Genomic DNA, 13123 nt, shown 5'->3' with positions numbered 1-13123 from the left:
AGAGAGAGACAGTGAGAGAGGGAACACAAGCAGGAGGAGTGGGAGAGGGAGAGCAGGCCTCCCACTGAGCAGGGAGCCTGATGCGGGGCTCGATACCAGACCCCGGGATCATGACTTGAGCCAAAAGCAGATGCTTAATCACTGAGCCACCCAGGCACCCCAAAGAACTCTTTTAATCACTTAAAAATATTCTGTTTATAATTGTCATAATATACCCAGTTTTCAGTTGTTGAAATTGAAACCTAGTTTAAGCAACTCCTGCAAGGTCTCACTACTCGTGAGTGAGGAATCCCACAATCTAACCCCAGCAGTTTATTCCTAGAGTTCATGCTCGTCAGACATAAAATCTTCTGTGCCAACAAAGTGAATAGAAGAATAAATAGGGTAGATTCTGGAATTAAATATACCTGGGCTCAACCCACTGAGTTTCTAGCTATGTGACCTGTTTAAGTAATTTGTTTTTTCCATGTATTGAATTTCAGGATTGAGTTTGGATTGAGGATTAAGTTTCAGTTAATTTTTCATCAAATTAAATAGGACTTATAATTTGGACTGATTTAGAATTTGCTTTTACTTTATCTTGTAATCTATTTGTTCACCAATATTTTTGAGTATGTATTATTTGCCAGTCACTATCATTTTAAGTACATAAGTACAACCCTGGATAACACAAAGGTTCCTGATCTTATGAAGCTTATATATGATGTATCTACTAGTTCTCTTAACATCCTAATTAACAGCCCAAACCAAAATTTGATTGTGCCCCCATTTTGTCCCACTAGAATCCCATCAGTACTCTCAAGGTATGCCTGAAGTTTATCCAATTGGCTTCTGAAGAAAAAAACAAAGATTATTTTTGTCAACATCTGTCCCTTGGAGTCAGGTGACACATTTTTCAAATAATGTGACTGTCCTAACTAGTCTATATATGCCCAGGACAAAGGCAAGTTTCATTACAGATGAAAAGGGCTAGCTTCTTGCCACAAGGAGAACATCTCCTTGTCAAGAAACATTTGAGGCACATCAAAGAATGGTAATTAGTGGTAAAAAGAAACCCAACAAAATCAATTCCTTTTCTGCATTTAGTCTCCCAGGAGAAGTTTGGCTTCAGCTTACTATTGATGGATAGGCTCCTTGAATTTAGGAAAATGGCACTGTGATTATTTGGGCTGTTTAAACTAGAAATGTTTCTCTTAGGATTGATGTACAACCATCATCACCCCTTCAGAGATACATTTAGACTTGGATTAATCATCACGGGTCCATAGAGAGTGCAGTTAGAAAAAGATTGTATCAGACAAAGAGCTCTACAAATCACTGCAATTTCTAGACAGGGTCGAGCATAGTGAGTATGAAGAAGAAATAACACTTTGATCACAGGGTAAGTTAGATGTGCCTTGTATTATTGCAGTTGGTATAAAAAAGGACATTTGATTGGTTTTATTTTTGTTTGCCTGCTCAACATTCAGTGTTCATTTTTTTTTTTTGACAATAGCACATAGATCTTAATTCTTGGAATCACCTATTTCTCATTATTCGTCTTATGGTTCAAACTATGAGTATACTATCCAACCCTGGCCATCATCATGTTCTCTCTTCTAGCTATGGTAGAACGAAAGCATGACTCAAGTCAGCCAGTCCAGTGAAACTGAATTCTTGGATTTTTCTAGAACCATGAGGAAAGGGAAACTCTCTTTTATGCTGGGACTGGTTGCTGAGAGAAGGATCCCATATAAGTCTAGTTTGGGTTTTCGATATAGGAGGAGAATGACTGAATGAGTCCGAAATGGAGGAAAGCCACAAAACAAAGAGAAAAAGAGTTCTTGCAGTGTTCAGATTCTCTTTGGTCTTCCTAGAAGATCACTCTACCTGACCTTATACTCTTAGGTTCCACAAGTTGCCAATTCTTTTATCTATCTAGACAAGCTTTGGTTTGTTTTCTGTCTCTAGGAGTCATCTGGAATTGTTAAAACTTTCCTCCTTGAAAAATAGGGGCCCAGGTTAAGGTTCTATGGGTCAGGAATGGAGAACGGTGTCCATATGGACTAAGGCACAGAAAAAAAGACCACATCATGAGGCTATCCTGACTTACTCCACTAGATAAAGCCCAAGAAGGCAGGTAAAGGAAACAGTATCTGAAGCCAAAATTTGGAAATAAGTCCAGGAAATAGTTGTTGGCAGGGTTGAAATGTGGAGGTGAGGCAGATTCCCCAAAGACAAAGCCTTTAGGAGGATGTCTTTCAACTCACCTTTGACTAATGAGCTAATTCCAGTGAAATTCACTGAGGGTAGATGTCCTGAAAAGAGCAGCCTATAATCTCTCATGATAATACCTTTGATATATGATATATCTAATTTATGAATGAGTGGTTTTGATGAGAATTATACCCAAAAGAGCTTTAGCATAAAGTGTATTGATAACTGAAAATCAGTACTTTATATACAATAGGAAGAAGAGCTTCAGTTAACTAGGAAAACTCGTTTCCCTGCTACATAGATTAGTACCTGTGATTTTACTGGGAGAAAATGCTTGGCATCACTCACATTCAAGGTATTAATGCTTCAGTTTTGCTTTCTTGTGTTTGAATCTGTGTGATATGTTATTCATTATGATTCTGTGAGCCAAGTTTGGCTTTCTTTAGGAGCCTGTTAATGGAATGGCCTAAGGCTTTATACATTAGCCTTCAATCCTTCACAACTGCTGCTTGAGTCATAATTAAAAGTTAGCTGAAAATACCACAAAAATTGATCAAACTAGTGTCCATTATGCTTAGGTTTAAGGAGGAATATATTTTTGGTTTACAATATGTAGGTCATTAAAAAAATGGGAAAGAATGAAAGAAACTTTTGACTGTAACTCATTTATATTTCATGGATCAAATGCTTCAGCACTTATATTTTACTGAGTTTTAATTAAAGGATGCATACAATTTTATGTAACTATTAATAAATCCAAGAATTTCTATGAAACATTGCTATGCTTCAACAAATTTTATAAAATTCATTGTCCTGATCCCAAACTTTTTCACTAAGGGGACTTCATAAATGAGGAACATCCTCCCGAAGACCTAATTTTATACTTCAGTTTAACCCCCACTTAAGTGGCAACCAACTTTACTTTCTACGCCTAACTGCAACCACTAAGATCCCCTTTCTAATGTATAGGGCTCTGTAGAGCCTATCTTTGTTTTATTGAGCATGCTTTCACTTAACACAAACCAGTTTAAAGAAGAAGAAAACCATATAGATGAACAGGGAGAAGGAGAAAGAAGAGAATTAAGAATTAAGTACTTTGCATTAGGTACAAATGGATCCTGAAATTTAAGCAGTGACATCATCTGTTTTATTCTCCTTATCCCCCCAACTCTCTGTTCCACTTCTCCTCTACACATTGGCCTCCTTTACATGACAATCAACCAATGGTAAATCAGAACTCACAGCATTTCAGCTTAGTTACCCCACTGGAAGGAAGTGAACCATTTGTTTGTTTGTTTTTGTCCCAGAATCTGTGTATAAATCCAAGGAAGTACTCACCTTAGCTCTGTTTGTGTATGAATGTTAGCAATAAATGGGAAGTCAAATCTGATTATGTGATATTCGTGTTATTCTTTGTTACAGGAGTTTTAATATTGACTCCCTGGCAGATTGTATCATCTCAGGTGTCAGAAACCTTCCTTACATATGGTTATATCCTCTATTTCACCAAGGAGTGTGCTATGCATATGGTAACTGATCTGTACATGCCAGCTATTTACTGACTGAGTGGCAATATAATGCTTATTCCATGGGAATACCATACTACTTGAACATACAGAATATCTCTGAATGAACAGAAAATTCCAGAGCACCACGCTTTTTCACATTTCTAGGCCTTCTTGCATGCTATTCTCTCTCATTTCCCTTCTCTATATACCCCCTCTTTATCTGGCCCATAAATATATTTTTCTCAGAACTTTTACCTGGTTCTGCCTCCCCTCAGACTAGAATAAGATCTTCAGTTTACTTTATCATAGCTCATTTTGTTTTGTTTTGTTTTTCCTTTATAGCACTTATTATAATTGTGATTAATTGGGTAATATTTGTTTTTCCTGTTAGATTGGAAGGAGATGCACTACCTAAATTATTTATTTATGCATTGCTAGCACTTTATCATCAAAGGCACTGAATACCATAGACAGATAATTTTTTTAAAAATGATTTAAAAGATTTTAACTCTAGAATTGTGTTTGGTAAGATTGTAGTATGCAATTAAATTTGGCAGCAAAACTATCTAAATGTGAATAGCAGCAGTACCATTTAGATCTCAAGACTAGGGTTAATGATCACAGGATAACTCTAGTTACCATAATGATATATACTGCCACATTTCAGGAGCTTACATATAGAAGTTTACTGCTTGCTCTCATAATTCCTGAGCAGATGTTCCTAGCCAGTGAGTAGCCCTTCTCCTTTAGGGAATTCAGGGACTCTTCTGGCTGCACCATCTCCAATCTCTGCTGGATGCAAAGACCTCAAATTCCTTTGCATCCAGCAATCAGATGGGAAATGAACAAAAGTATAGAGAAGGTATACCCATTTTTGTTAACCAACTATGTCCAGAAATAAAACACACCACTATAGTTTATATTCCCTTTACAAGAACTGGTCATATGGTTCAATTTAGATGCAGGGAAATGTAGCTTCTAGCTAACCAGCCACCTGCCAGCTATAGCTGTACATGATGGATAGAAAAAGCAAGAATGTTTGGTGGACAGCTACTGATCTCTGCCAGTATACTGTTTTAGACAGTAGACAAAACCTCCCATAAGCTGATTTCTAAGATTCAAAAATCTGTGGTTCATCTTACCAACAAAACTGGCAGCAAAATGAACAATGAAGGCACTCTATTTTTTCTTCAGTTAAGACAAAACACAGCAAAACATCAAAAAACACAGAAACTAAAACCTCTTGACCTATTTTCTTTTTCATAGTTCTGTTTCTGTTCTCTGTTTCTTATTGCTGCTGCTATTTGTTATTCTGAAGGTATGTGGAAATAAAACCTCTGGTAGGGATATTAAAAGTCATACAACAGACTTCTGTGATTTCTCTCTCAAATCTCAATTTCTTCTTTTATTATTTCTTAGTATTTTTAATGTTAAAGTCAAAGAAAGTAATATTAGTAGCACGTATAAGCACAATGTCTACGCTCTAACCTATCAAGAAGATGCTAATTGCTTTTTTAATGCCTCTGTTTGGTGTATTTAACACAGCACTACACTGTTTATCATCTTCACAAAACATGAAGGCTAAAGGTTACAACAGTATTTTACTGACTGAAATACAGAAACAGGTGGCAATTACCACAACATTGTGTTCTGAGGTTAAAACACTGGCAAATCAAATAACAATTCATCAGCGGACGTTGCATTATGTTAATCCCTTCAATTCTGGATATAAAAGAAGTCTAAGCTCATTGAAAATAATGTGCAGCTAAGAAAATGTGGAGATGTGCACAGAACACTGGATTTGTTGTATACAAAATTTTTTCTCTAAGATTCCCACCATAGTCAATTTTATTTTGGTTGAGAATTCATAGCAAGTTATCACTACTGATTTCTCTAAGCTACATTTATTAAAGATTCATAGCTCTGACATTTCTTATAATCTGATTTTTAAATAACTTTTCATAATTTGTTTTTTCAACTGTTATAAAATAAGCCTTTCCCATTTGCCATTATTTATTCAACAAGATCATTATTTTGTCACATATGCACTTATTCATTCAATTCATTATTTTTTTTTAACCAACTACCAATATGTAGATAGACCACTTTGATAGGTGTTTCAGGGGATACATGGAATTTTTGCCTTACAGAGGTTGCAACTGGTTCTTTTCCTAACAGAACTGTTCATACCAGAGCTGATAAACATATATGACAAGACGCCAGTGATGTTTTGGAGTACATGCTAAATGTTGAATAAATTAAATACATTATGTATGCCATGTGTTCTGAGAATTGTTTCTTGTTATAGTGGAGAGCAGTAACCAGAGAAGTCTTCTTGGAGGTGGTATGAATTAAAGACTCTGGAGAATGCAGAAGAGTTAGATAGTAAAAGAATGAGCTAGGGAATTCCAAAGAGGAAAATAGTATGAAAGAAATATAGAGAAGGAGGACTGGATATAACATATAGAAGAACCTAAACAAACAAACAAATATAGAAAGAACCATCAGTAGAATATTACGGATGGAGAGAGGAGGGCTCAAGAAGGGAAAGGGGAAGAGATTTGGGAGCCAATAAAACCACCACCCAGTTTATCTTGGGAAGCAGAACAAATGTTTTATAAATTAAGATCTCAACAATGAAGAGATGTTATTCACTTGTACAGTGGAATATGAACAAGGAAATGTTTCCATTAGAGAGAACATCACATGCAAAAGTGCAAAGGAGACAAAAATATTAATTAAAGAACAATAAGAAGTTCAATATGAATAAAAGATAGTGTTTATACATGGGAAAAGAAAAGAGAAGACAATGGTTGGGATTGAGAAAGAGGAGTCTGGGGGGTTGGCTGGGAGGTTATTTTCTATCATGTTAAAAAGATTGGATTTTACTCTGCCAGGGCTGCTGGGAGCCACTGAGAAGGGAGAGCAAGGTGAGAGTTGTATGGGTGATCACATTAAGCTGAAGTAGGAACATTTACAAGAGAGAGGCACTACTGGAGGCAGGAAGAACTGCCTGGAGTTCTAGAAAATTGGAGTGATTCAGATGACAGAGTGGTGAAATGGACTCTGTGGCTTGGGAAAAGAAAGACATAAATGGATGAGTGACAAAAAAAAAGAACTCATAACCTCTATGTGAATAGATGACAGTAGGGCCATTTTAGGACTTTCATGGTCCATATATTCGAGGCCAGGAGTCCTTACCCCATGTTGTATTAGGCATATTAAAATATACCCACAAACCCATACAAGTCATAATTTTAATAAATGAGAGTAGAATGTTCTAATTTTTATAATTTTCAGTTTATGAGATACATCATTTTTAATGATTTTTACACATTAGGTTTGATTATGATTTTTACATCTATGTAAGAATTGCATTGAATTGTAGTTGTCTAATTGCCAGAAAATGATTTATGAACAATTTAACAGTTATTAATTTTTCTGTTTTCATATGTAAGGTTTTTTGTTTTTTTGTTTTTCCTTTAGAATTATTTTATTAAATCATAAATGTACAACAGCTTCTTAACTCTACACATGCACTTAAATTTTTTTAAAGGAAAAACGTTGTCTTATTACACCATGATCCTGGCTAATAGCTTTTCAAAACTTTGAGAAAAATCTTAAAAAAGGTTTCACATGTCACTTGAAACTTACAAATTTAACATTATCAAAGAAGGAATGCTTCTACACTCTTACAAAGACCACTAGAAAGAAACAATAATTAAAAAGCTAAGAAACTGTCTCAAAGGCATTTTTTTTTATTTACAATCCTTCCTCCACAGTAAGGTAATGTTATTAAATAATCCCATCCATTCACAAAATGGCTCTCTGCATCTGCTCTGGTGTCTTCTGCCATATCACCGCATGACTGAGATAAGAGTTTCCTTAACATTGTTATTTCGATAACCTGAAGCTGTTCTGTTACCTCTGGGCTCTCATCCTCTCCTATATTATACAGGGAAGCCCATGGCAAATAGGAAGAAGCTCAGTTTCGGCTTCCCCCTCCATAACCCCCACTTCCTCCACGGCCTCCAGGACCAGAGTTTCCTCCACCATATGGTCCCCCCATGTTCCTGCTACCACCAAAGTTTCCACTCTTCATTGGACCATAGTTAGAGGATTGCTGGTTATAATTTCCAAAATCATTGTAATTTCCACTTCCATAATTTCCTCCTCCACAATTGTTATAACCACCTCCGTAGCCCCCACCCTGGTTGCCATATCCAGGTCCTCCACCACCATATCCTCCTCTTCCTCCTCCATAACCAGGGCTACCTCCAAAATTGCCACCTCCAGGTCCTCCTCCATACCCATTATAGTGCCACGGCCCGCGTGCAAGGTCGAACAGGGGTGAGGGTAAGAGAATGAAACATAAAAGTATGGGAACAGGAGGGTTGCCCACGGGGATGCCGCGAGCAACAACTTTATTCTTTCTCACACACTTTATATAGGCTTAGGTTATATAACAATAAGACATAAACAAGTTTCACAGGTTCCTCCCTGCCCTTCTCCTGGCTCCGTCCCGTGTTTCTGATTCAAGGCCAGATTCCTCAAGCGCATAGTTTCTTCCCAGTTTTGTTTACGCGGTATGCCTTTAAAGGGCCAGGTGCGCTATCTTTCAGGGTCTATTAATAACACTGTGGTTTTCTTGGCCTAAATACAACTCAGGCTAGCCAGTACAACATGTTTTTGTATGGGGGCAGTTAGGTGGCCATGGTTCAAAGGGATCAGGGAGCCTTTGCTCTACCCGATTAACCCCTTTGTTGCTCATGGCTCCCGACATTATAGCCATCCCCAAATCCACGACCACTTCCATATCCATCAGATCCTCCTCTAAAGTTACTTCCTGGTCCTGGTCCGAAATTTCCACCACCTCCACGAGAATCTCCAAAACCAAAGTTGCCTCCTCTTCCACTTCTAGAACTTTGGACTTCCTGCATTTCTTGTCTAGACAAAGCCTTTCTTACTTCTGCATTATGACCATTGATGGTATGATATTTCTGCAACACAATCTTATCCACAGGGTCATGATCATCAAAAGTAACAAATCCAAAGCCTCTTTTCTTTCCAGACTGCCTATCGGTAATTATCTCAATGGTATCAATCTTTCCACATTCCCCGAAGTAATCTCTAAGATGATGTTCCTCAGTATCTTCTTTAATTCTACCAACAAACAGCTTCTTCAGTTACGTGAAGCCCTGGTTTTCCAGATTCCTCTCTTGCAACAGCACATTTTGGCTCAACCACTCTCCCATCAATTGAATGAGGTCTTGCAGCCATGGCAGCATCAACCTCAGCCACAGATGAAAAAGTTACAAAACCAAATTCTCTTGATCTTTTGCTTGCAGGATCCCTCATAACCACACAGTCTGCAAGTTTTCCCCATTGCTCGTAGTAGTTCCTCAAACTTTCTTCTGTGGTTTCAAAGTTCAAGCCACCAATAAAGAGTTTACGTAACTGTTCCTTTTCTCTCTCCATCGCGGACTCAGTCGCTTCAGCCCGATTTCCCGCAGCCGAGTGAGATGAGAGAGATCTCCGCGGATGAACACGAACCGGACTCGTCCTGGCGCGGTAGTGAGAACTGCCGCTGCTGGAGAAACAACACTGCTAAGAGCCCCTCCACACGGGACCCGGCGCTGCTGCTACTGCCCGTATGTCTGTAAGTTTTATATATTATTTCAAACATTTTCAGAGCCCTCCGAAAGCTTTTTGGTTCTAGGCACTGTATCTTATATGTAAAATTGGTTTCGATGGTGTTTGCACTCACTAATTTATCAGAAATCACAATAGGAAGAACAAATATCATTCCAAGTGCCTCCCACCATACCCTTTGTAGTTTCATGTACTGAAGTCGTAAACCAATTCTTTAAATTTAGCAAAAGAGTGTTCCAGGTTATGGCCAACTTTGTCTATCTCCTTATGTGGATGATAGTGGTGAACTTAATGAAAAAAAGAAAAAAAGTGACGTAAGAAATCTGCTTTCTATTCAGACCCCTCTCATAAAGACAGTCATCTGTGTTCTTCCGAAGGGAGGAAAAGAACACAGCAGCTGTTAAATCCCAGGGCAGCCCAGACCACGCAGTGGAGCTATTTCCAGTAATCAAAGGGCCCAGCATGTTGCAGAAGGGCAGGTGCTGAACTGACGTCAGTCTCCTTCAGGGCTAGTCTTCAGCATGCACATATTTATCTGCCCATGAAAAGCGCACCCCATGAATCCTCGCTGACAACAACATGTCATGGCAAAAATGCTGACACTTTCTCCTTGAACAGTTGCCATTTCTAGGGAAATCACAATTGTCAGCTAAGCCTTCTAATGGAGCAGAGTGAAGAGTAAGAAGGTAAGGAACTTTATGATGCTACATTAGTGAAGTGAACTTATGCCATCAAAGCTCTCAATTTCATAACAAATTAAAAGAAAAAGTGAATTTTCTTGAAAATGCTCTTAAAAAATGTTTTTTCAGTTACCAGTATGTTACATAAAGCACTCAAAATCTGATTTACCATTATGTCAAAGGAGCATTAGATATCTTTCACCTAAGTAATTTGATATAAATCTGTCATGCAAACAATTGAGGTTGCTATGTGGCCCTTATATATTTTTGCTCTGATTATCACTTTTCAGGAGAAAATACAGTAAACTAGGAGAAGGGTTAGGAGGATACAGAGAAGAGTAAAAAAGAGAAAGAAAAGAGGAAAAAGAAAAAAATCAAAAGACAAATAAAAAATATCTTTAAAAATCAGTTTATCTTTTTCTCCTTTCCACAAATGGTTAGTTCAATTTTTTAAATTTCCCAGCCTAATTATATGGAGCCTCCACCCTAAATCAAATTCTATTAGTGAATATAAAAATGTTACCTCCAGATTAAGTTCAGTTGTTTTCTTCCTGTCCTTAAAAAAACACTTAACTCTGCATTATTTATTCTAATCCTGTAGATTATAAATTAGGCCCACAGTACCACTGGGCCCTTAACTCTAGTTAAAGATAGTTTTTCCAGGGACACACATGCACCAGACACCCTGTCCTCTCATTCTATAAAAGATTAGTTCATACCATCTTATCTGAGAAAACTTTATCTCTAGCTAATTTGGTCAGCCATTGTGGTCAATATAGAGAATAGCAACAATAATAAATGCTAACTTATTCTCTCATTCTTGGGTGTTCATTCATCTCCAGATTGAGATTGAAATTATCTGTGAATGTGAAGCAAGCATTATGCTTCCAGGGTAACTGAAAGACCTGGACCACAATCTAGACAAATAAAAAATATTATATAAATGGCACTAATTGATTTCTTTAACCCTTTACCTAATTTGTATTATCTTGGTTCTAAATTTTGGTATTGAATCTAAGCGGCTAAACAGTGCCTATTAACCATGCAAAGAAGAAAAGGAATTAGATGGCAGGAAGATACATTTTGCTCTGCTCTGAAGCTAGTTTTCTCTCCAAACATCTTTTTGCTTTTGTTCCCCAAGAGAAATTAATCTGCAAAATAACTGCTAGTGTCCAGTTAATTAGCCCAAGTTAAAGTATCTATTGAAATATCTACCTAACATTTTGTGTAGTCCATTTCTTCCCTCAACAAACTCTGTAAAGAACCCTAGTTTAATTATTAAAACAGTGAATTCAAGTATCATTCCTATTAATTCCTATCATTACTCTCCCCAGTATCAAAGTCATTTCTTGTTGATTCAGTTACATTCCATGCAAATACCAATTATTGTAACAACCTTCAGTGGTATTTGTTAAATCTCCTCTACCTTCTGTATTTGAGACACTCACCTCAAGTTGTCTTCCTTCATGAAGTTTTTATGCAGTAATTATAATCTCTTTTCTGAACTTCTGTAGTCACAAAGTTTGGTACCTGTTTTTCTCATTATTTTATCAGCGTTTTATCCTTGAATATGATAGAAGCTCTTTGAAAACAAGAACTGTATCTTTACCACATAACCTCCACAGACCTTTGAGCTGCTATATAATGAGAGCACATCACATGCTAGATCCTGGCTAATACTTGAGGATACGGAAAAGATGCATTTGAATCCATTCTCTAGGGAAGCTCTCAATCAAGTGGAGGTGATGGATTTGTGAACTGATGAATTCAGGAAGATGTAAGAAGTTCTATGGATAAAGAGTTGTGAAGACATAAAAGATGGGCAATGAATTTTGCCCAAATAGATATTTAATCTGGGTTCTAAAGAATAAATAGCAGTGGGGGGGGGGGGGAACAAGATGGTGGAGGAGTAGGAGACCTGGATTTTGTCTGGTCTCAGGAATTCAGCTGGATAGGGATCAGACCATTCTGAACACCTATGAACCCAACAGGAGATCAAACAAAAGAAGAGCAACAACTCTCCGAACAGAAATGCGACCACTTTCTGGAAGTTAGGACGCGTGGAGAAGTGAATCTGAGGCGATATTCGGGAGGATAGATGGTGGGGGAGGGGGCCTCCATTGGCCACTTCTGGCAAGTGATAGAGCCGCGGAGCACAAAATCGGAACTTTGAGAAGTCGGCTCCGCTGAGGGATGTCACTCCAGTGGCTAAGCAGGGGGTGGAACCCTCGTGGGACGGTGTGGTCTCAGGACCCTTGGGGTCACAGAAAGACCGGGGGTGCCTGAGTGCGGCAGAGCTCCCAGGTATGAGAGGAAGCCGGCTGCAGAGACGGAGCTGAGGAGCAAGCTCTCAGCTCGGGGTTGCCATAAACTGTGATCGGTGACAGTTGGGCCACTGCTTCTCCAGCAGGGACCCAACAAGCGGCAGATCCAGGGAGACTCCCCTCCCTCCCCTGGGAGGAGCAGCGTGGGAGCGCACCGCACAGATCTGCTGGGTTTGGAGACTCCACAGGGGGACGGGTTCCAGAGATAGAAACGCTCGGTCACGTTATCGGCCGGGTGGGCATGGAGTGCGGCCGGAGACCGGGGAGACGGGAGTGACTGACTGCCTTTCTCTGGGAGCACACTGAGGAGCGGGGCCCCAAGTTCTTGGGTCCTCCCGGATGGAGATTAGGAGGCTGCCATTTTCACTCTCGTCCTCCAAGCTGTACGGAAAGCTTACAGGGAACAAAAGCTCCCGAGAGCAAACTGGACGTGATTACTTAGTCCGGACCCAGCAAGGGCGGGGCAATTCCGCCTCCGGCAAAGACATTTGGGAACCACGGCAACAGGTCCTTCCCCCAGAAGATCAGCACGAACAGCCAGCCAAGACCAAGTTTACCAATCAAGGAGAACTGGAGAACTCCAGCGCTAGGGAACACTGCACATAGAATTCATGGATTTTTTACCATGATTCATTAGTCTTTCAAAGTTAATTTTTTTAACTGTTTTATTTTTTTGAATTTTTCTTTTTCCCTTTTCTAACCAACATCTTATCAAACCCTTTTTAAAAAAAAAAACATTTTTATTTTTCATTTTTAGAGTCAT

The 13123-nt window shown here is 38.7% G+C and overlaps 1 protein-coding gene across 1 annotated transcript; it reads right to left on the bottom strand.

Moving 5' to 3' along the window:
- Window positions 1–7213: 7213 nt before the first annotated feature.
- LOC112820103 (heterogeneous nuclear ribonucleoproteins A2/B1-like) lies at window positions 7214–9342 on the bottom strand. The gene is given in 3 exon segments (XM_073890277.1): window positions 7214–8023; window positions 8493–8888; window positions 8890–9342. Coding segments are annotated over 3 exon segments (1023 nt in total). The 5' UTR covers window positions 9183–9342; the 3' UTR covers window positions 7214–7689.
- Window positions 9343–13123: the final 3781 nt, after the last annotated feature.

This window comes from Callorhinus ursinus, unplaced genomic scaffold, assembly GCF_003265705.2.
Source record: "Callorhinus ursinus isolate GAN/ISIS: 27379988/994484 unplaced genomic scaffold, GSC_fseal_2.0 scaffold3, whole genome shotgun sequence".
In the NCBI taxonomy this organism is placed as follows: Eukaryota; Metazoa; Chordata; class Mammalia; order Carnivora; family Otariidae; genus Callorhinus; species Callorhinus ursinus.
The sequence above is the reverse complement of the archived record's forward strand: the minus strand, read 5'-3'. Positions and strand labels throughout refer to the sequence as shown.